General features: G+C 44.8%; 1 protein-coding gene across 5 annotated transcripts in view; it reads left to right on the forward strand.

Annotated features, from left to right (window-relative positions):
- The window catches only part of LOC137437728 (polypeptide N-acetylgalactosaminyltransferase-like 6), a 288057-nt gene that overhangs the window by 245255 nt on the left and 17991 nt on the right, over nucleotides 1–24811 (forward strand). For 4 of the 5 annotated variants that reach the window (XM_078766159.1, XM_078766157.1, XM_078766161.1 and 1 more), the window contains 4 exons: nucleotides 11149–11256; nucleotides 12607–12828; nucleotides 12963–13079; nucleotides 15899–16048. In XM_078766159.1, the coding sequence (XP_078622285.1) occupies nucleotides 11149–11256; nucleotides 12607–12828; nucleotides 12963–13079; nucleotides 15899–16048 (597 nt within the window). Of the gene's footprint in view, nucleotides 1–11148; nucleotides 11257–12606; nucleotides 12829–12962; nucleotides 13080–15898; nucleotides 16049–20198; nucleotides 20251–24811 lie in introns of those variants that run through there. The other variant, XM_078766158.1, reaches the window with a different exon arrangement.

Genomic DNA, 24811 nt, shown 5'->3' on the forward strand with positions numbered 1-24811 from the left:
CCACTTCGCTACCGTGGCGGCTCACTGCCAACTAGCTGTTGAAAATGGCTGGCATGCTTGATTTCAACAAGGAACTTTTTCTCATGGATCTGCAACATGTTGACATCTCCCCATTGCCTCTGTTCTATCAATACCTGCTGCAAGCCTGGCAGCCTCTTGTGGTGCACAGAGATATGGCTCATTACAACCCCAACAACTTCCTCGACGAGCCTATCTTTTACAATGCACTTTTTCCCAACATACCTCGATCACGTGCTTACGTGCAATGTTTCACAAGTTCTGGTGTACATGTCGTACAAGACCTGCGGAATAACCCGAATGAAACAGCACTCAGCAGGACATATTGCAACCGCTGTTGGAATGCGCTCTGTACGAGCTGTCTCCCAGCTTATTCAAGAAGTGTTGCATACCTTTGGAGGACTGGAACTCCATTTTGATGCCAACAACAATGACCCTGCGATGCATGTTCTCTCCCTTCATCGGGTACATATATCATCAGCTGCATTAACAGAAACTGTGTGCCTGGCTTCCTCTCCACTCCCTAGTGCTGCAAATAAGCGCCTGTACCACCTTTGTGTTACCATTCGGCATCCTTACTTGTGCAAAGATAGGTTTGGATCCCGATGGATAGGGATGCTACCTCCGGGGTCTCCCGCTTGCCCACAATGGGTCACCATGTATTCCCCGCCGATTGTAAAACTGACTGGTGATATCTCTTGGAGAATTGTACATATGATTTTACCGATCAATGTTTTATTACACCGTTTTAGTGTTTTAAATTCTGTTTCATGCCCTCTTTGTATGGCCTCTGAAGATTTACACCACGCTTGTGTTGACTGTGCAAGGCTGACCCCACTTTTTACTTTGCTATCACAATTGTGCTGCCATATGAGGTTTTTTTCTTTACGTATGTTTATTTTTGGTTTTCCGTTAAATTCCAAAAATGCTGCGGTATATGTACTCACCAATTTTTTAATAGCTGAAGGGAAGCTAGCTAGATTTTTATAAAACAAGGAAAGCTAAACCTCTTGCCAACCCTGATACTGATGACAATGTTTTAACAGTTTTTAAGGCCCTCACCAGAGTTTTTCTTACCAGACCCTTTAAGAGTTTTATTTTCACCAAAACTTAAATAATTTAGACCTTTTTAAGCAAAAATGGTGTTACAAGAACAAGTCCTTCATCCGCAGCTTTATATCTGATGGAAACATGTCCTGGTCATGGTGTCAAATTGTGCTTTGTGAGATCCACAAAAGCAAGATAGAGTGACATTTGTTGCTCCCTTTGTTTTCTCTTGTATCTGTCATCGAGAGAAGATGGTCGTCTCTACTGTGAATATACCTGCTCCAAAGCCACGCTGTGCCTCCAAGTATACTCTGTCAGCTAGTTGATGGAGCCTCTTCAAGATGACCCTGGCAAAGGTCTTCCCAGTGGCGTTAAGGAGTGTTCGCTGTGATGCCTCCATAATTGTTGCAATCTCCACAATCACTTTTGTTTTTGTGTAGCGTGATAATGGTTGTGTCATGCATATCCTGTGGGACAGAGCTTCCAATGACAGAAATAGAAAATGAGATTTTATAGCTGGTCCTCATGAATGGGCAAAGTGAGAGCAGGAGGCTGCTACAACCCGCTTATTACCTCCATCACCAAAGGTGGACAGAGGTTATGTTTTCAACTCTGTCTGTCTGTCACTGTCTGTGAACAGGATATCTCAAAAAAGTTATGGACAGATTTGGACGAAATTTTGTGGGCCGGTTGGGTGTGTGACAATGCCAAATTGATTAGATTTTGGTGAAGATCCGGATCCAGATAGGTTCATTTTTAAATTTTAAAGTGATTCTTCACCATTGAGAGATGGGGCCAAAAACGATATATAGCACAATATTTCAAAAAGGTGTGCAAGGATCATGACAAAACTTGGTGGATGAGTTGGGTCGGTGAAAAGAACGAGCTGATTAGATTTTGGTTAAGGTCCGGATGCAGATATGGCCTATCCTTGGGATACAAAACGTAAACTGTTTGGCCTGGTGGACGTATGCGCTCCACTGAGTGCCGTTTTGTTTGAAGTGTGATGGACTATCCTGTACAGTGGAATCATCTTCAAAGCAATACAGTGGATTTTCCATGATGTAGAGTGGTCATTGATGTAAACCAAAACATGATTGGTTCCAGGTTGCTACCTCATGGAAGTGGGCATCTCGAGTAGAACAAAGAAATTACACCATCCAAAGCAACCTAACTGCTTGTGATCACAGCAGTAATTCTAGAACGCCACTCAGTCGCATACTCCCGCCGTGGGTTTATTTGGAATAATACGTTTTGTTTAACATCCCCTCTCCCCAAAACAATACATGAAAAAGAAAGTAAGCCCAAACTGTCAGAGAATTTATTTTGATATATCTCGGAATTAGAGGAGAAAAACATCATTTAAGAATAAGAATAAAAGCTTTAATGCAGTAAAACAGAAAAAATCTTTCCCAAAAAAATTTCCAAAAAAAATTCCTGGATCCGGAATAATATCCTGAACTTCACCAAAAACTAACCAATTCTTCCTTATCCCAAGGGCAATCATCCCACCAACTTTCATCCAAATCCGTTCAGAACTTTTCCAGATACCTTCTTCACAAACACACGAACATACACACACACGGACGGACACGATCGAATGCGTTACTCCCTGGCGGAAGTAATAAACCTGAAAATCGCAGAGCCAGAACCAGAATTATTTATTTGGTCTGGGAAGCCCATGCGAGGTTTCTTCTTCTTCAGCCTCTCACAACCCTGAGCGAATATGCGATCTTTTTTTTTTAAGTTGGAATTTTGCCAAATCTGTTTTATTTGTTTGTTAATATACCTCAGCCATTGACAAATCTGGAACTAAGTCTTTATAAGTTCATCAAATACTGACACCGTGAATGACATTCGCTGAGCTAAATGTTGATGTCTCTTCTGAGGTTTAAAAAAGAAAAAACAGTTTTAAAGCATTATACGTCTCAAAATAATCCTCTCCAAGAAGTTCTGTCACTCAAGCTTTTGGGTCTCACTATCTGCCATGATCTTTCCTGGGAAAACCACATTTCCAAGCTGGCCTCCAAAGCCAGTCGCCGACTGGGCATGGGCATCGTCCGTCGTGCGAAGTCCTTCCTTGGCACACCTGAGCTCCTCACCACATACAAGGCTTTCATCCGCAGCTCAATGGAGTACTGCTCTCCCCTCTGGGCTGGTGCTCCTGCCTCACACCTAGCTCGTCTTCACGCTGTTGAAACCAAAGCGTTCAGAATCATTGGAATCTCCCGCGATGACGCTATCTCCGAGGGCCTTTCACTTACTCACCGCAGGCAGGTTGGTGGTCTTTCCGTCTTCTACCGACTCCTCTCCGGCCTTGCTCCCCCAGCTCTCTCTGGGCTCTGTCCCCCAAATATTCCTACAGGTCGCACAAGATCTGCCTGCAACCCTCTTATGGTTAAACTGCCAAAATCAAGACTCTCTGCTCACCTTCACTCCTTCATTCCTCTTTTCTCCCGCCTCTGGAACAAACTCCCTCACTCTCTTCAATCCCACTCCTCCCTCCAGGTCTTTAAAACGTCTGTTCACCACCATCTCTTATCTTCCACCAATCCAAAACCTTGATCTTTTCTACCCCCGCTAATTTCACCCCAAATCCACTTTTTTGAGGTGCCGACTTCTTTCCTGGAAGTCCTTGGTGTCCTTGCGTTTTATACCTATCCTGCCTCCCCCCAGGCCCTCTCCCTCCCACACATCTCCCGATGTCCCTGCTCTCAAATGTTGTGTTTGTGTGCTTCCTCCCCTTATCTCCCCATCTTGTCGACCGCTCCCCTTTTTATATACTTTGTTTGCTTGTTTGTTTGATTTGTTTGTTTGATAAATGTTAGCTCTTTCACGAGCCTCGACTCTGTATCCCAAAAAAAAAAAAGATACATTTTATGAAACGGCGAAACTTAATACACACTTTGGTGGTTTTAAAATGACAGAATGTCTTTAATAGAAAAAAAAAAAATGAACATTGAAGACGACGCTGCTAAAAAGAAATACACCGCTCTAACGCATAACCACGAGTTTAAACTACATTTACAACAAATATGAAAACTATTTTCATATCACAATGTTAAATATAGAATATATAGAAGATAATGTTTAAACAAAATGAGCCCTATCTTCCAATGGTAAAAAAATCCTTCAAAAAATTCCTGGATCGGGAATAATATCCTGAGCTTCACCAAAAACTAATCAATTCTTCCTTATCCCAAGGGCAATCATCCCACCAACTTTCATCCAAATTCGTTCAGAACTTTTCCAGATAGCTTGTTCACAAACACACAAACACACACACGAACACACACACACACACACACACACGGACACGAGTGAATGCATTACTCCCTGGCGGGAGTAATAAAAGCCAGTCCAGGAGGAGACCTTAAATACCATAAGGATGCCGGGTTGGAAAGCAAGCTAGGGTGCCACACAGAATCAAATGCGCGTGGGAGATGTCCATCACGATGACTCTGACCACTTGTTTGCGATTTAAGACATTTATACATTGTTGCCATAGAAGATGCAGCATGTCCAGGGTTGAATGACCTGGACAGAAGTTAAACTCATGATCAGAGATCTGAGACTTACAGAATAGATATCCTGCGGTCTGCTGCCATGGTCGATTTGATACCCTTGCCGATGATTATTAAAAAGGAGTCAAAGGACTCGTGAATTGGCATATAATATTACAATAATCTTATAAAACTACAGGGAAGAGCCCAAGACAGATTCTAGGAGTGGGTTCCACAAAAGAGAGAGGAGGGGACGAACGAGCTGCACTGGGCAGAAGACCTAAGCATGAAGGCAGTTGAGAAATACGAGTTTTCCAACTGCAGTTCATGGGTTAACTTGTGATTTTGGTGTTAAATATTACTTATAGCTCGAGTCTTTCAGGTTTTAACGTTCAATTAAAAACTTGTAAATCAGCGATTTCAAAGTCGAATTAAAAAGTGTGAAAATTGTTTGAAATGGAATATTAAGGAAGAGCGACGATACAGACACATCCCCACTTTGGATGCTCGGAAGCACTCATGTTTTGGATGTGGCGAACGGTCTTCATGCTTTAAACTCTAGCATGGCCTTCCAGGAAAACCCTCTCACTTTGTCTTCTTGCTCTATCACAAGTACACCTGCCATTTGTAATATATTTCCATGGGCCTGAAATGTGTCCCTCACCATGATATTCGAATTGCATTTCGAGAGCAGCATTTCATGGCCAGCTATTCCTGTTGTGTATAATTTCTTGGTGCTTTGTGCAGGCGCTGCAGTTTTCGTTTTTCATAAGCATAAAAGGTGCAATCATAGCTCGCAATCACATCCCGTGGTGATATTTATTCCCCGTGATGTGACGAGACTTGTGCATCCACGGAGAGCCCGGTGTAATGCTTCACTCTGTAGACTGCACTCTCTGCACAATTACAGTACTTTGTTAGCTTTAGGAATAAAAGGTTTTCCAGCTGTGGATGTGGCAAGCGAGGCAGCAGTGCAGGCCCAACCGATGATGGGCCTGCACTGCTCGTGGGTGGATGTCCATGCCATACTATATTCCAGTCTTTCTCCTGAAGAAACCAGTCGACCTATCTCGATTCTCTACGCACGCACTCCCTTTTATGAACATTTTTTTTTCCCAGAAAAAGGCAAAATGGCTTCCATTGTATCGTACTGCATGCTTTATCTCGAGCCCAGACAAATCGATTTATATATTTCGTAATATAATTTAAAACACCACTGGTGATGCATCATTGTTTTATTTCAATTGAAGTAAGACAAAGTTTCCCTTGTGGAACAATATAATTAGTCGTCCTCAAATGTAGAATTTTTTATGACGCTCGAGATATGCACATTGAGACCAATTGTGCGATTGTTCGAAAGGGTCACGTAGGTGGCAGCTTTATGTGCATATGGAAGAGATTTGTGTTGAAAAGCTTTTTTAATGGAGAAGTTGAGGCTCACGGAGAAGCTGAACGACAGATGGTGGCAGGTTGATGGGCCGGCGGAGGGGCAGAAGGGGGACAGGTCATGGACATTGCAGTATGGGAATGGGGACAAGGAAAAATCATTCTGACTCATCTCGTTTGTTAAAGCAAGGCAGATGGAACTGGCTGTCCCAATGATTCATAATCATCATACTAAAATACACAATTTGGTGTCTGTCTGACCGCAATACCTTCAGTCGTTACTTATCCAATCTCAACCAAACTTGCCAGGGCGGCGAAAGGGTCACACGACGGAGGTTGTAGCAACATCATTCCCCTATTGTGACGTTTCGTTGGGCACACCAACCGGAAGTAAAAATTATTATAACCACAAGATATTCAGTCAATTCTGCACAACATATGATTACCTTTTAAACAGTCGCTACTGTTGTTTAACACTAAACTGAATTACATTTGGAGGAAACCCGATGTCATTGAGGCATTTGATGCTTATTGCATCCCCCATAGACTAACGGACCTGAGCCGTGTTGCCTTGCTCAGCCTCTAGTTAGGCCGCTGCTAGCTAGGCCGCAATGATCTTTAGCTTAAATTATCTTTGACGTAATAAAGGTGCCTAAATGAATCTTTACACATGAATGATGTATCCCATTGCCTGTCTGATTTATCTGCCCATCACATTGTATGAGGATTGTATATAGATTGTTTATAACTTGTATATGGAGGACTGGTGTTGGCTTAGCAGTTAGGGTGCCAGATTGGGATCCTAGGGTCCTGGGTTCGAATCCTGGGTGATCGCTGAATTAACGCCAGGGGGGTTGACTCAACCTGTTCATCCTTCTGAGGTCAGCAAATTATGTACCAGTGCACTGGTAATTCCCTGTGTGGCGCAAAAGGTGACTAACAGGGTTGGCGGCAGGAAGGACATCCGGCTGTAAAACATTGCTTCAAAAAGGGGACCACGGTGCCCAAAAAAAAAGGCCAACCCCTGCTCTGCGGGGAAAAATGGCCTCTAAAGGCAGTTCCTATAATTTGTATATGGGTTCTCATATGTGATTGCTCCCAGCTATGTCTTCAAGCTCCCGATACTCGTACAGCCCAATTGCGAGCTTCATTTGAGGCATAACCCCATTCCTAATAGCCGCTAGCATTGTTCAATACTCACTTGAGGGGAATGTGCAGAAAATGGGCGTATACATGTATATTTACATATGGGTGGTGTATAGGATAATAGTCGCTGGTCCATACTCCTACTGGAAGTAAAATTTCTTATAATCACAAATTAATCAATTCTGTCCATTTTTATACCAGGCTCCATAATGGGCCAAAGTCCATTTTAATACCAGACTCCATAATGGTCTCTTTCTGGAAAGACCATCTGAGAACTCCGACCATATTTTTGTGGTGAACTGCTTTCAGAAAGGCTAACTGCTTTTGACCTTCTTGGCACCACTGTTGGCCATGATATTGCTATGGGTTCGGGGGTCATGAGGTCGCAAGGGGAGTACTCAGACCCACTTCCCAGCTGGAAACCCTGAAGCCGACGAACCACAGATAACTCTGTGGTACGACGGGTTGCTGGGAAACCTCAAAGTACACCATCTAAGATGTTTAATTCAGGCAGTGTCCAGCATCTAACTCCGCTTTACTCTGGCTGGTGAATTAAACTTCACAGATGGGGAACCGTGCTCTCAACACCCCACTACTGTCAGTCAAAACACATGGTCTAACCAATGGAGAAAAGATGATTGCGCAGTTTGGAAACAGTTGACAAGGATCAAAAGGACACGTGTTTACACGTAAATAGTTCACAAGAGAAAGATCTTACCCTCTAAGCACATCAACCCACTTAGTCAGTCATCTCTGTGATAGACGGAGAGAGAAGAAGAAGAAGGTGGGGCTTGTTGGCAACCGCTCGCTCACTCGACGCAAGCCTGCAGGTTTACGTTGGTCCCAACATGAAAAAGGGGACGGGGAGAAAGAAGAAGGGGAAAATGATGCGTTCTGTGTGGAGAGAAGTGCTGGTGAATGTTCGTGGTGTAACAGAGGAAATCATGAATTCGAGTAAGTAACCCAGCCCTGAACGGGCCGAGAGTGTAATTGTTGAATGCACTCGTATGTTGACCGACGTGTCCAGGAAAACTGCCTGGCTTATCAGCTCTATGCACCGTGGCACCAGCTCGTCAGTTCATGCAGAGGTTCGTTCTCACAGAGGCTCACTCCCACAGGTTCACCCTTGACTCTTTGATTTTCCCCTGTACATGTACCAGCTCTGAGTCCTTGAATTCTTCTAGCTTGTATTGTCCCTGGGAGAGGCAAGGCCTAGAGACCAACAAGCATCCAGCTGCACTGTCGAGTGCTACTTTTATGTATTTATTTTTTGTATGCTTGGTCGAAGCTCATATAAGAGCTAACACATATAATATATAATAAAGCGAACAGGAGACAAGAGGGGGATTGAGAGGGGAGCACAACAACAGCAGAAGATGGGATCCTTCTCTGATGCCTGCTCAATTTCGGGGAGGAAAATTGCAGCCTGGAAAGGGGTGTGCAGCAGATGCATCAAGTCGTCCTCCATATCTGCTGGCTGGCTGGCAGATTTGGGAGCGGCGACAGCTCTGGAAAGCAGGTCCGCCACCACATTGTCCCAGCCTGGGGTGAAGTGAAGCTTGAAATTGTGCTGTTGCAGGCGATCCGGCCATCAGTACAGTTGGAGTGGTTTGTGTCCTGTGTCTGAGGTGGACATTAAGGCTGTAAGATCCTGGTGACCCTTGGGAAGTGTAAACACCTGGACATATGCAGTAGGTACAGATGCCTGCATTTGCATTCCCGGATTCACGCCAGTGCCTCACACTCCTCCACCGAGTAATCCTTTTCAGTAGGACTTGATGTCCAAGAGGCAAAATAGATTGGCTTCTCCGTCCCGTTCTGAAGTTGGGAGAGAACGGCTCCCATTGCTGTGACAGAGGTCTCAAAGGTGATCATGGTGGGGCTAGTGATGTTGAAGTGTGCCAGGAAGGTGAGCTGGCACTTTAGCTGATTCACGGCCTCTTGGCAGTCCGCAAGGTACACCCAGGGAACCTGTTTCTACAGCAGCTGATGCGGGGGCGAGTTTGTGTCTGAGTACTTAGTGCAAGAAGTGGAGATAGTGCACCGTCATGTCTAGAAAGGAGGTGAGCTGTGTGGTGAATGTCGGATCTGGCATGTGGTGGATCGCTTCTGAGTTAGATTGTCATGGAGAGATACCGTGGGCTGACAGGCAAAACCCCACAACCTCTATCTCCAGCACGGTAAAGATGCACTTCTCCTCATTGAGTGTGAAGTCATGCTGGGCCAGCTTGTGGAACATCTGGCAGGGGCTCTCATCATGGATGGAGCCATTGGGGCTGTGTGACACAATGTCATCCAGGTAGAGAGATGCTCCTGAGATGCCGGCAAAGCCGGAGGACATTAATTTCTGGCAACAGAAACTTTCTGCACTGCATTTTCAGTAATCATTTCAGTAGGTGAGGGAAATTCAGCAATTTTAGCAGCATATGTTGCAGCAGACTCCACTTGGCACACTAAAGGAATGGCTTTGGTCAGAGGTCAATCATTTGATTCAAGCAACAGTTTCTCTCTTGTGCACTTGCACACTGGAGGGTTTTTCAATAAGTGAGGTTCGAATAATTTCGCCATGAAGAGCTCCGAATTGACATGGCGGCGCCAATTCCCACAATGCAGCGGTAAACTGTAAATTTCATTCGCCCGGCTACTGGCCCCTATGTCGGAAATTGAACCACCAGAGGAGAAGGACATGGGTGGTGGCAAAGTGTCCCTTGAGAACAGCGAGAGCCTCAGCATTTGTGTCAGCTGGTCCCAATGTGGAGAAGACACACTGTCCCTGAGTCCCCAGGTAGTGCAGCAGCAGAGTGCATTCTCCAAGCCAAGTGCGAGCAGGTATGTCTGAAAGGATAAGATTCAACGGTTCCAGGGAACAGGCAAGCTGGGCAGGGCCAGAAAGGCAGGTGGGGTTGAAAGCAAAACTTCAGCCATCCTTGTCGCTAATGTTATGGTGGATAAACCCAACTCCGCAACAACGTTACTTAAGTTAATTATTGAGGACATTTATTAAGTGCCTTGCACATACTTTCAAACATGGCGTCTCTCCACCTGTCGTAAAGCACCCGTCCCCACTCACTTGTGACAATGCCAAATGTCCACACAGACACGCGTCATGAGCCGGAACAAAGCACCTACCAACCAAACATAGCCAATGCACAAGGTGTGCTGCCATCCCACCTCAGACAGGTTGAAAGTCTCTTCATATTCCATCATCTTTCATTTGCAGTTCCACTTTCTACTTTCTTGTACTTTTGCCTCTTCAAGCCACACAGTCACATGTGTTGTACCACGAAGCCCACTCGTTGTTTGCCTCCTTAAGTGCAGGCTGGTTACTTATACACACCCATTCATCTTTCAACTGGCAGAAACAACTCCCTGTTTTGGTCCACTATCTTTTTTATAAATATATTTCAACAAAACGCAACATTTCACAAATGCTGAAAAATCTGCACTGTCAGCCATTGAATTAACGCCAGGTGGGTTGACTAAGCCTGTCATCCTTCCGAGGTTGGCCAAATGAGTACCAGCTGGCTGGTAAGGGGGCATTGCATCAATGGCTCAGCTGTGCCCCCAGTAAATGATGTAGCTGAGCAGCAACAGGCCGCACACAAATAAATATATAATCTGTTGCTGTTCTCCACATTGTCATTTTGTGCACCCAACATATTTCAGCACCTTGAATTACCTTTATCTTTATAGAAATATAACATGACACATTTATCCTTTTCCCCCAAAAGTTGGGTTACATCAGGGTAGTGTGACCTGCACCAATAACAAGTGTTTGTAATCTCATTTCTTATCGTCATCTTTCCAAATAAGTTGCCATATATGCATGATACTCAGGGAATACAAATGCAATTTTCACCAAGAGCAATGCAAGTTGATGTCACAGTTGCAGTTGGGGAGTTCAAACATGCACCTGAGAAAAGCGTGCTTTTACACCTAAGTGCAGGTGTGGGCGTATGGCAGATGTGTTCTCATTGCCTTATTGAGGAGCAGGTTGAGTGATGGGTTTGGTAACCAAGACCGACATGCCCTCTGTCTTCCTGTACAGGTGTGGATGTGCGGCGGACGCATGGAGGATGTGCCCTGCTCGCGTGTCGGGCACATTTACCGCAAATATGTACCGTACCGTGTGCCAGCTGGAACCAGCCTCGCAAAGGTAAAGGCAATTGGTGGAGCAGTTGTTCAGGGGTGTGAGTTGCAGAAGGGAATTAAACTTTTTAAAAATAATGAAATGACCCAATATTGGTCATCATATAACCCTTCAAAATAATTATATCATTCATGATGTCAAATTGTATACGCTGAACTGAGGTATAATTTAGTTTATTTTCCTCTGATTGTAATTGAAAATCGATTAACAATCATCAATATTCTTGCAACCGAAGCTCCCATTGAAACTCCTTTTTGTGGATAGGGTCGCCATCTTGGTTACAGAGTGAGTGGGTGATGCAGAATTGTTTTTTTTTAATTTGGGGTTTTTTTGTACTTGGTTAATTTTTTTCTCCTCGACTTTTTGTGAAAGAAATTGATAAATGTCACTGATATGGAATGTTTGCCAAGTTTCAACTTCCCTACATCTGATGTTACCAGCGGCTGGCATGATAGCCTTGAGGTCTGTGTCCTCGTCTCTGAGCTCTTTAGCCTGGGTTCTAATCCCAACCGAGCTATAAACCGTCAACTCGGTGTTTCACAGGCAAGATGATTCATCAATGTGTGCACCGTCCCTCAGACGGGCATTAAACTGGGCATCCTGTCTGCCAGCATTAGTCGGACGTTAAAGATCCCACTGTGCCCTTTGCGAAGATTAGGTGAGATATCACCGGAACCTTGCACAAATTCCAAATTCTTGCCATTACTGACTGCTGGGAAGGCAATGGCAAACCACTCAGCCTAACCCTTGCCAATAAACTACTTTGGCAGCACCAGCACTCTGTAAAGAGTATGGTACGTATAATCTTATCTCATCAATGCAACCAGAAAACAAAGAGCACATGCAGTGTTTTGCGCAAAACGTATATCTGCCGAGTCGGCTCATGAAAGCTGCCAGTTTGGTTTGGGGAAATTGTTTGATTGAGCAATTTGATGAATTCTCTGCTTTGAATACATTTGCTCAAAATGATGTACAGTGCACCAAATTAGCCGAGCACACAGGGCGCCTTACCCTTTATTTTTACAGCTTCTCATTAATCAGTATGGATGCGTTTGGTCGTCTATCCATCCAAACGAGACTGTTATTGTTCATTGTGCTTCCTACCTGAGAATCATTAATCATAAAAGAGGGAGCACATATATACCATTGGTGTGCTTAAGGGGTTTGGATTTATCAAAAACGACACACATTCTAACAGAATAACTCGTTGCATGAACCCTTACTGTAACTCATGTGGGCATCATACCCTCATATAGTTATAACATTATGAAGCTATTATTCCTATTACAAATGATATGTAGGTGGCTGTCTGCTGTCAACAGGATGCGACGGATTGGTATTGTTTCGCACTCGCAGAATCTGAAGCGCGTAGCGGAAGTTTGGATGGATGAATATGCGGAGCACATTTACCGGCGGAGGCCTGAGTACCGACACCTCGCACCCGGTGATCTGGGTGGGCAGCGTGAGCTTCGACGACACTTGGGATGTAAGAACTTCCGATGGTTCATGCAGAACGTGGCATGGGACTTGCCACGCTTCTACCCACCTGTTGAGCCACCTGCCGCAGCTTGGGGAGAGGTATGCCAGACTAGGCTCGGTGATATATTACCAAGCGATAAAATCGTGAATTTCAAAATCCCCCAAATATGTTAGAACGTGACGTTGCGCCGTCGAGTCACGGGACTAAAACCGTCGGTTTGTTGCTGCCACAGATCCGAAACGCTGCTATGCAGCTCTGCGTCGACAGCAAACACGGCAGTACGGGCACAGAACTACGACTGGACACCTGCGTCACAGATGGCTCTGAGCGCACTTGGTCGCACGAGCAGGTGCGTTCAAGATCACTCCTGGTCTGACACGGCGTACATCTGGCATTGGTTTATCTTTTATCCCTCTTGTTGTGTGGTGGCCTTTTGACATCATCTATCTATAATTCCAGTAATCTCTGTGTGTATGTTTGTATGTTTGTATGTTTGTATGTATGTATGTATGTATGTATGTATGTTTGTCTGTGACCGCTGTTTCTCGACAACCACGGGTCCGATATACTTGAAACTTGCCAGGTATATTGCTGGGGACCCGAGGATGTGCCTTTTCAAGGTTTCATATTAATCGGAGAAGTAGTTACCGAGCTATGTCCAAAAAACGATTCAACCAATCAGAGAGCAGCGAGCTATCACGTGTGCCGAACGTGGCGAACAGACCCTGCCTCGGACGGCACATTTGAGAGCGTATTCATTTATTTCACGTTGGAAAACTATGTTGGCGTTCAACTATGTTTTAAAACTAATTAAAACTAATTTGCGATTCATCGTAACTGCGATTTGCGACCTTCCGGACAGTGAAGACTGCACTTCCGGCAGCCAATCACAGAACGCGTTATTGCGTAGGCGTGGCCGATGTGAGAGCGAGCCGAGCCGACCGCGTGCGCCATTACGGTTCGTAATTCGATTTCTTCCGGAGAAAATAATAATTTCTCGATTTCTTATGCGCATTATTTCTCCCAATTCAGTCAGAGCGAAGGGCGGAAGCGAAGAGCGTTGTTTTTTTTGTTTACGGGCGTACGGGCGGGGTAGAGCGTACGGGTAGCGTTTTTTTTTTTTTTTTGGCAAGGAACGGGCACCCACGTACGGGCATGCCCTAGTTTTATATAAATTATATATATATATATATTTAATTTATCCTCTTTCCAAGCCTTGCCTTATCCCACTTAACACGTACGTATGGACACAAAGCTTCATTCTCCTCGTTTATTTGGCTCACATTGCAAGACTTGGGCATTCTTCAACCGCAGTAAGCACGGAAGTTCAACAAGCACCTGTCGTATCTGCTTGAAAGATTGTCTGCGCCACTGCAAATGTCAAAACTTCAAGTGTTCCAGAGACTATTTGAAATGGACTTTTTGAGGGCGATTTGAAGTCTGTCAGAACCAGTTGTGCCTTCCTCACCCATGGAGTTTTCACTCTAATTCACCTCTTTCTTTTCTTTAGCACCTCTACATCATCCTATGTTTGTCTGCATGTCCTCAACTTACCCACCTTCAAAACCCTTTTGTTGTTGTTGTTTTTGGTTCTAGGTAATGAGCGAACTACCTCATGGCCTTCGCAAACCCATAGGTTTGTGTGCCATCTTGGTGATCCTGGACCATTTGGGTTTCTTTCCATTGACCTCCGGCTCCTCACACACCCCGTCCCTCAAGCTCCGTCTCGGACCATGTTTTTCACCTTCACATTGCTGTCTATTTTTCGTATTTGCTGTCTATACTTACTATAATCCTGACGTGTGTGTGTGTGTGTGTGTGTGTGTGTGTGTGTGTGTGTGTGTGTGTGTGTGTGTGTGTGTGTGTGTGTTGTTGGTATCTCCATATTGACGATGCAAATTCTCTATGTAAATGTGTACCGTGTCGCGCCTTTCCAGGTGAGAGAGGGTATTCCAGGTCCCCACGTTTTCTAATGCAGTGGGGTATTTTGAATAATGCAGGGAGAGGTATTTTGAATAACACGTTTGAATAAGGATAGTACCACAGCCCACATGGCCGTAATCACCTTTAATTGATGCTTCTAGTTTTCATAATACATTATGCAAAAAATTTCATATTATTGGATTACCAAACGATAACCTCGTTTTGTGTACAATATACCAAATTTTTATCCCATGCTTTTTGAAAAAATGGGATGATATTGTAATTTGCTGTAATCGTCTCCCTCTGTCAGTCTGTCCTTCCGTCACGCTATCTCCTCCTAAACGGTTGTGCAGAAATTTACCAAACTTGGTAGTTATGATCACCATATGCCACAAAGGTGCAAGAGTAGTATCATTTGGGCGGGCCAAATCCCGAAAAATGTGATTACGGACATATTTAAAAGCGTTTTCTTTGAAACTTTGTACTATATACACAATCAATATTGGGAGACGCATGTAATCTGTAACAATTTTTTGGATTTGACCCGTTTCATTCCCCAGGGGGTGGGGACTTAGGCATACAGCGGTCAAAATGGGGGGGGAAAATGTAACTCAAAATTTTACATTGGGTCATTCCTGGTGGAACTTTTTTCCATCTTCATCTTTGCTTTCAGTTCAGCTTGGGGATTTTGCAATGACCCGCCATCGACTTCACTCTAGTTTAAAATGCAAACCTTTTTATTCTGTTTAGCCTCCTCACCTCTTTCTTGTTTCTTCTCTTTTATGTTACTCTCTCTACCTATGAGTCAGTATCTTGCCCTTTTTATCTTTTCTTGATTATTCTTTCTTTAGTTTGCTATCATGCCAACTTCCCATTATTGTGCATTTGTTACTTCACAGACGTTTTTGCAATACAACCACTTTTTTGTTCAGGTTCTTCCCACCCGTGACCTCATGAGGCTTGTTTTGACGGCTTTGCCTTTCTGACAAGCATAATGTCGTGTACTTAGTAAGTCAGTGTAGCCTCTGTGCATACCAGCTTAGATGTGCAGTGTTCCATCCCGGTAAGATCGGCCTTGTGCGTATGCGTGCTGAAAAAGTCGAGGCTGAATTGAGTAATTTGTAATTGTAATTGATCAAAGTTTTTTTTCACTGGCTTTCTGAGTGGAGCTCCTATTCTATTATTTATGCTTTCCCCTTTCTCTCTCTCTCCCTCTTTCCCCCTCCCTCTCTTTCTTTCCCTTAGGTGTTCACTCTTGGCTGGCGAGAAGACGTGCGTCCTGGTGACCCGTTGCACACTCGCAAGTTTTGCCTCGATGCCACGGCACGAGCCGGACCAATCATCCTGTACGATTGCCATGGAATGAAGGGAAACCAGCACTGGAAATATCGGAACGTAAGTTCATGGCACGCAGATTGGGGTGATAATTAGACCACTTAGATTTAGATTGAACATCAAAATCCGATCACCTGGCCTTCTCTTCTACCTATAGATTTCAATGCGATCCATATAAATTCCCGGGTGATCTTGTGTGCTGTGGAGGATTATTTTTATTTAACGAGCATCTCATAGAAGCAAAAAGAAAGATGATCGTTATTAAAACGGAAAAGGGAAAGAAGATTAACTTGGGGAAGATGTACATTACTGTTCCTGCCATTATAATTCCAGCGGAGTGCCCATACGAAATGCCCTTGCACACCTCTATTAGATGGTACATAGTGAGCTTTCTTCACATTTTGCTTTCAAACATATCACTTTAGTAGCTGAAACTAATCTTGGGTTTTAACCAAAAAGGTTCCCAATGGAGAATGGAATACATGGAAGCATCCAACATTAAAAATGAGCAGGGATTTTTATGACTTATGCCTTACTGGACAAGTCATCTGAATAAATTACAGAAATGCTAACACCCTCCCCTACATTGGTCCTTTGTGGAAGCAGTCGAGGAGTGTGTGTGGGAGAGTGTTCAAAATGTTCTAGGACGGAGATACTCGATAAAGTCCAAGACAGGACGATGCTTCTATTTTTTCAATATACAGTATGTATAAGTGCATGTAAATGGAAAGAAAAAAATATTTTCTTTTTTTCAGCTTCTGTTTAAAGAAAAAAAAAATTCTGAGTAACTGCATATGACTCATATATGTTGAAAAGTATCACAAACCTGGCATGTCTTGGACTAGTGTTCGTTCCGAGAACATTTTGAACGCCCCTCATATATGTATATGGAGAAGGAGAAGCTTAATGACACATCAATTGTAACAACATTGCCAGGTTGTGGAAATATTAGCAATCCTGCTGGGAAAATATTTCTGAATTTCCTTTCTAACCACATGATACATTAGATGATAATCCTTATTTTTAATGTTTGATCGATTAAATGATATTCCTGATTTTTGTGCCTCCACCGATGAAGTCATCAGATGCATTATGTTTTCGGGTTGTCCATCCGTGCTTCCGGCCGTCTGTGATAGGTTTTCGTTACCACGATAACTTAAGAACAGCTGAAGGGATCTATGGCAAACTTGGTACAATGAATGAATGAATGAATGAATGAATGATCGTTGTAAGGCCATTTTCCCCGCTAGAGCGGGGGTTAGCCTTGCGGGCCCCATGACAATCATGGTTCCCTGTTTGAGGCAATGTTTTATGGCCGATGCCCTTCCTGACGCCAACCCTGAGTCGCCTCTTACGATGCGCAGGGATACTGTGTACCTATTCTAAGCCGGGGTACACACCGGGATCATTCATCCCAGCAAGCTGGTACTCAAATTTGCCGACCTCGGAAGGATGACAGGCTGAGTCAACCCCCCTGACGTTAATTTAGCGATCAACCGGGATTCGAACCCAGGATCCTAGGATCCCAAGCCGGCACCCTAACCGCTAAGCCAACACCAGGCTTGGTACAAGTGTGTATAATGACGCAAAGATTAACTGATTAAATTATAGGGTCAGGAGCTCTAAGGTCAGAGGTCCCATTAGGGAGAAAATTGTTACCGATCTAACTTGTGAACCAATGATGGGATTTTGACCAAACTTGGCATAGTATATATTATGATCCAACAATGAACTGATTAGATTGTGGCATCAAAGGTCAGAGGTCATGTCAGGTAAAATGTGATACTTGAAAACAGCTGATTGGATTTAAATCAAACTTGGTGCAAGTATGTATAATATATATATAATAATAACCACCTTTAGAGGCCATTTTTCCCCGCAAGCGGGGGTTGGCCTTTTTCGGGGACCATGGTTGTTGTTGTTTTTTGGTCCCCTTTTTGAAGCAATGTTTTGCGGCCGGATGCCCTTCCTGACGCCAACCCTTTTTGCCGCCTTTAACGACAAACAGGGAATTACCAGTGAACTGGTACTCAATTAGCCGACCTCGGAAGGATGACAGGCTGAGTCAACCCCCCTGGTGGTTAATTCAGCGATCGACCGGGATTCGAACCCAGGATCCTAGGATCCTAAGCCGGCACCCTAGCCGCTAGCCCAACACAACACAACTAGCCCAACACAACACAACACAACTAGCCCAGATAATGTATAATGATGTAATAATATGGGCGGAGGCATATCGGTCGATGTTGTGACGTCGAAGAGTGCCGTTCTAGTTAACCTTTTATTCTATCAGATGATATATAATCCTAATTTCTAACCTTTTGATACTTAAATTAACTTAATGTGGAAGAAAATATTCTGAGGATGGTATCAGTAGAAACATATCTGATCTTTAATACTTATTTAATAAAAGTATAACAACCAACATTTTTGTAATAATAATAATAATGACATAATAACCAACCCCACAATAAAATGCAATTTTTTTGTATACAGAGTCAAGGCTCATGGAAGAGCTGGAACACATAATGGATACGTACGCAACAGAACAAAAGGAACAGTAGAAAATGTGGGGGAAACACCAACAGCAGGGTTGAAGGACAAAATAGAGGTAGACTTGCACAAATAAGGGATGTGGGGAAGGATAAGGGGTAGAGGAAGATGGATGGGGTGGACAAGATGGATACAGAAGCAAACTCAGGAAGGAAAGACTGGAAATTTGGAAAGAGGTGGACTTGGGGATGGTGAGGGGTTAACATGGGAAGAAAATGTCATGGTTTTGGATGGGGGGGGTTAGCGGGGGGGGGGGGATAAGTGATATAAGATGGTGGTGAACAGTTGTTTTTTAAGATCTCGAGGGAGGAATGGGATTGAAGAGAATGTGGAGGTTGGTTCCACAGGCAGGAAAAAGAGGAACAAATGAGTGGAGGTGAATGGTGATGCTGGATTTTGGGAGTTTCACCTGAAGGGGGTGTCTGTTGGACCAAGTGCACCCTGCAGAAACCTGATGGTGGCCAAAGCACGGAAAGAGCAGAGGGTGCAAGACCAGAAATGAGGCCGTAAAAGACAGAGAGACCACCGACCTGTCTGCGATGGTAAAGTGATAGTAGACTCAGCTTCATCACGGGACATTAAAATAATCTTGAAGGCCTTGGTTTCCATGGCGTCATGTTGAGCAAGGTGTGAGGCAGTGGAGCTAGCCCAGATGGGAGAGCAGCTAGCCCAGATCTCACTTGGAAAATGATCAAAAGTTACTCCATCAAGCTGCGGATGAAAGCCTTGTAAGTGGATGGGAGTTCAGGTGTACCAATGAAGGAATTTGTATGACATATGATTTACCCAGCTGGAGACCTGCTTTGGAGGCCAACTTTGAAATGTGGTTTGCCCAAGAAAGATCATGGCTGAAAGTGAGACCCATGAGTTTGAGTGACTGAACCTCCTCGAGAGGATTGTTGAGAAAGTAGATGGGAGGGTTTGCCAAATGGTCCTTTCAAAGAGAGAGAGATGGTAAGAGTGTGAGATTTATCTGGATTGAAAGACATATTCCAAATGTATGACCAGCGTGTGATTTTGTCAAGGCCTGAATAGAGGGAAGAGGCTGCAGCCTTCCTGTCTGAAGGATGATGGATGTCACTGCAAAGGATATCCTCTTCAGCAAATAGATGAAGAGGATTTTCCAGAGAGTGGCAGAGATCGTTGATGAAGATTAGGAGTAGGATCGGGCCGATAACACAACCTTGGGGCACTCCAGCCTTGACAGGGAGAGGAGATGAAAGGATTCCATTGAGAGGCACACGTTGGTTATGAGAGTGAAGGAAACCAGTGACCCAAGAGTGGAGTTAACCTTGGATGCCATAGGCAGAGAGCTCGGAGAGCAAGACGAGGTGCCAGACTGTATCAAAAGATCACAAGTTACATCTGTTTAACTCTCCCTGAGGTCAGAAGAATAGCCTGCAGGTATGTGGACTTGCCTTCGAGCTGTCTATCCTGGGTTTGAATGCCGACACAGCTATAAATTATCATCCTGGTATTTCACAGCCTGTGAGATTGATCAATGTATGTGCTATCTCTGGGATGAATGTTAAACTAGGTGTCCCAAATGCCGGTATTCGTTTGTGGACATTGAAGATCCCTCGGTGTTCCTCGCACAGTGTTGGCGAGTTATCACCGTCGACCTGAACAAATTTCTAATTTCTGCCTGAACCTACAGGCAGTACTGAAGTAGTGGGACAGCCTCCCTCCTTGCAACGATGGAAACCAACAGGTACATGCCGCACACAAATTAAAGACTCTTCCTTCAAATATATAAGAAAAAAAGAAAATTCACAACAAATATTGTATTAAGCGAGTGGCTGATGGACAATTAGAACTGAAATGTAATGCCAATACATTTTTTTATACTTTGAATTAGAAAGTTGACACCGCTCGTGCGTGAGAATTCTTTCGAAACGTTGAGTTGAGCTTTTGGTGCGATAGCATTTCTCAAAGCACTAGGAAGGTTTTGCGGCATTGGCATTTGTCAAGAACAAAGTCTGCTCATAAACATTGAGTATATGTGAGGAAACTGTGATTGGTTTTATCGACTTGAAAACCCGTAGTGAAGGCAGCTCCAGAAGTTTGTGTGGAATCAACTGAATCTCCAGAAGATTCAGTTGATTCCACACCTGTCAATCTTTGGTGAGAATCACAGTTATATTCGGTCACATTGGCTATAGGAATGTTTTTGGCATCTCTGCAAATGTTTGTTGTTGTTCTTTTTTTTGTTGTTCACAAGGGTAACCTTTTTTACAAGGGTCAAACTTTTACTTTACAAGGTTCACAAGGGTAAAAAAACAAGGAATTTGTTGTTCACAAGGGTAACCATTGAGAGGGAATAAAAAAAACATGGCAATGCCCTTATCTTGAATCCTGACAATTGAATATCTGCTTCAGGTCACGGTAAATAACCGCTTATGCAATTAACCTGGAACTATTTTTGTTTGTTTGGTTTTATTTCTTTCCAGGAACCTAGGACAAACTCCTATTCTGCTAAGTGTTTATTGACAAAAAAACCAATTCTTTGTTTGCATTCAAAAATTACAGCTCCGAGACGAGGCGACATTCGTATCGAATAAAATTGACAACTCTTCGAAGTACTGTATACAAAAAACGTTTTTGAAAATGTATCAGAGAGTGCGCTGGCACTCCCTATGTAGGGATGGTATGGAAAAAAAGAATGCTGGTCCCACCCGCTGTATACAAAACTAACGTTGGGGTATCTTCTCTAAAAAGTCACTTAGGCTACATATGTATGAGAGCCTACCTGGTCTGTTCAGCTAATTGTCTAGGTAGGGATCACTTTTCAGTACTCCAGACCATGGAAAAGGCAAAAAATTAAATAAATAAAAATTTAAAAAACACTGGGATCAGTCAAAACTGAGAAATCTTCTCCTCCTTCATCACAATAATAATCTATATATATATAAAACACAGTTGTGTGTGTGTGTGTGTGTGTGTGTGTGTGTGTGTGTGTGTGTGTGTGTGTGTGTGTGTGTGTGTGTGTGTGTGTGTGTAATGTTACCGATAGACTCCTAAACGGAGAGGCTCACGTGCTTGATATTTGGCATAGACATGGCCATTGAGCCTGGGAAGAACATGGCCTACCTAAAAATATTTGACGAGATCCATATTTTTACCTCAGCGCATTTCAGCGAGGAATATTATACACGGAATCTGAGCCGGTGGCAGAGCAGCGCGCTGATTTCTCAGAGCGATCACGTGATGTTCCATCCTTTCCGCCATAATCTCACAGTTACGCGTTCGCACGTAATTCAGAGCGAAAAGCGATTGCGTTTTTTCACATTTCAGCGAGGAACATTGCCATTCACACCAAATAGGTTTTTTTTTTCTTTCATCTTTAGATCCATATTTTTAGCCATAACGTAGCGTAACGTAGCGTAGCTAACGTAGCGTTAGCATAACGTAGCATAGCGTAGCGATCCTCGCTCAGGATCTTCGTCAGATTCGCGAGCGAGTTAGCCAAAACGTAAAAGTGAAAATATATCGAATGACCATTGCCATTCACACCACATAGGTTTTTTTTTTCTTTCATCTTTAGATCCATATTTTTTGCCATAACGTAGCGCATTATGGCTCGCTCGAGCTCGAGTTAGCCAATCGCCTGGGAGCATGAGGCCACGTTGGCCACGCCCACGACAGGACGCAGAGTTGCAATCTTGCGTTTGCGTCGTTTGTTTGATTGCAGAAGTTGCAATTTTCATTACCACGTGTAAACGTAAAAGTGAAAAGAATTGAATTTGTCTACGAGTGAGTGACTGGAAGACTGACTGTGATAAAGGCAATGGCACCGAAGAAAATAAATTTGTCGCGTTCAACCTCCCGAGCAAGGAAAATCGCTGATCGGAGACTCCATGAAACCGATGAAGATACTTTTCACCATCGACAAGCCAATCAAGAACGTGTCTCTAGATTCAGACAGCAAGAGACAGAAGATGAGAGAACGGCACGTCTAAACACCAATCAACAACGTCTGGCGCGGGCCAGACAGCGAGAGACAGAAGATGAGACAGAGGCACGTCTAAACGCCAATCAACAACGTCTGGCGAGGGCCAGACAGCGAGAGACAGCGAAAGACAGAGGAACGTCTGAACGCTAATCAACAACGTGTGGCGAGGGCCAGACAGCGAGAGACAGAAGATGAGACAGAGGCACGTCTAAACGCCAATCAACAACGTCTGGCGAGGGCCAGACAGCGAGAGACAGCGAAAGACAGAGGAACGTCTGAACGCTAATCAACAACGTGTGGCGAGGGCCAGACAGCGAGAGACAGAAGATGAGACAGAGGCACGTCTAAACACCAATCAACAACGTCTGGCGCGGGCCAGACAGCGAGAGACAGAAGATGAGACAGAGGCACGTCTAAACGCCAATCAACAACGTCTGGCGAGGGCCAGACAGCGAGAGACAGTGAAAGACAGAGGAACGTCTAAACGCCAATCAACAAAGTGTAGCGAGGGCCAGACAGCAGGAGACAGAAGAACAGCGCCAAAAACGACTCAACAACTGGCAACCATCAGGCAGACGGCAGCCGGCCATTGCATGGGAGAAGGCTGCATTCAGTTACAATCCGAACACTGACTACTCCTCAAACGTTGATATTGGCTCCATGTCGTTCACCTGTCAGTTTTGCCATGCCTTGAAATGCTATTAACGTTATGTAAAGTACATAAATTGTGTGGATTACATCATTTGTGGATGTGATCAATTGCCAGTAACCATCTATATCCCTCCCCTCCCCTTCCCTCCTCCACCTCCCTCCCCCTCCCCCCTCCCCCTCCCCCTCCCCTTCCCTCCTCCACCTCCCTCCCCCTCCCCCCTCCCCCTCCCCCTCCCCTTTCCCCTCCCCCTCCCATTTCCCCTCCCATTTCCCCTCCCACTCCCATTTCCCCTCCCCTCCCACTTCCATTTCCCCTCCCCCTCCCCTTTCCCCTCCCCTCCCCCTCCCCTTTCCCCTCCCCTCCCCTTTCCCCTCCCCCCCCCTTTCCCCTCCTCTCCCCCTCCCCTTTCCCCTCCCCCTCCCCTCCCCCTCCCTTTCCCCCCTCCCCCTCCCCTCCCCCTCCCCTCCCCCTCCCCCTCCCCTCCCCCTCCCCTTTCCCCTCCCCCCCTCCCCTTTCCCCTCCCCTTTCCCCTCCCCCTCCCCTCCCCCTCCCTTTCCCCCCTACCCCTCCCCTCCCCCTCCCTTTCCCCCATACCCCCCCCAATACCCCTCCCTTTCCCCCCCTACCCCTTCCTTTCCCCCCCCACCCCTTCCTTTCCCCCCCCCACCCCTTCCTTCCCCCCCTACCCCTTCCTTTCCCCCCTACCCCTTCCCCCTCCCCCTTCCTTTCCCCCCTCCCCCCTCCCCCTTCCCCCTCCCCCCTCCCCCTTCCCCCTCCCCCTTCCCCCTCCACCCTACCCTCTCCCCGAGTTGGATGCCCAAATTTTAAAAAGCCCAAAGCGAACAAACGAATGAAATAAAGGAAGAACAAAATAATGAATTACGGGCACGGGAGGGGAAATGTTTGTTGGAAGAGGACCTGGAAGGCTATCGGACCTGTGTGGATGCCAGAATGCAGCAGCAGAGGGAGGAATTGGAACTTGTGCATCACCAGGGTGGTGGTTTGGAGCAAGAGGTTAAAATATTGAAGGCCCGTGTAACGGAACCGGAGCGGTTGTTGGTAGATAAAGACCTGTTTGGGCCGCAATTGACTGGGGAATAGGTGAATGGGAAAAGGTGAAAGTACACGAGCAGCTGAGCACTTTGGACAATACCGTCAAGGTAGAGTTCGCTCGAGTCCAACAGAGTCTGGGGGATATAGGTGAGTCGGTCCGGTAAGCATCTCCAGGATGGCGATGATTAGATTTTTGGGTCACGAGGTCAAAGGTCAGAGGTCATGTTCGGTTAAAAAAAATCCTGTTACCGTGATAACTTGTGAACCAGTGATGGGATTCCGACCAAATTTGGCACACTTATGCAGAATAATGTAAAGATGAACTGATTAGATTTTTGGGTCAAGAGGTCAAAAGTCAAAGTCTGTAATAGGTCTATAACTTGAGAACGGCTGAAGTTAGATAATTCAAACCTGGTACAGTATAATGATGTAAAGATTAACTGATTTGGTTTTGGTATCAAAGGTCAAAGGTGAAAGTCTGTAATAGGTCTATAGCATGAGAACGCCTGAATTGATCTAATTCAAAGTTGGTACAAGTATGTATAATGATGTAGAGATTCGCTGATTAGATTTTGGGGTCAAGAGGTCAAAGGTTAAAGGTCAAAATTCGTAA

Source organism: Myxine glutinosa, chromosome 12 (assembly GCF_964187855.1).
Source record: "Myxine glutinosa chromosome 12, kmMyxGlut1.1, whole genome shotgun sequence".
Classification (NCBI taxonomy): Eukaryota; Metazoa; Chordata; class Myxini; order Myxiniformes; family Myxinidae; genus Myxine; species Myxine glutinosa.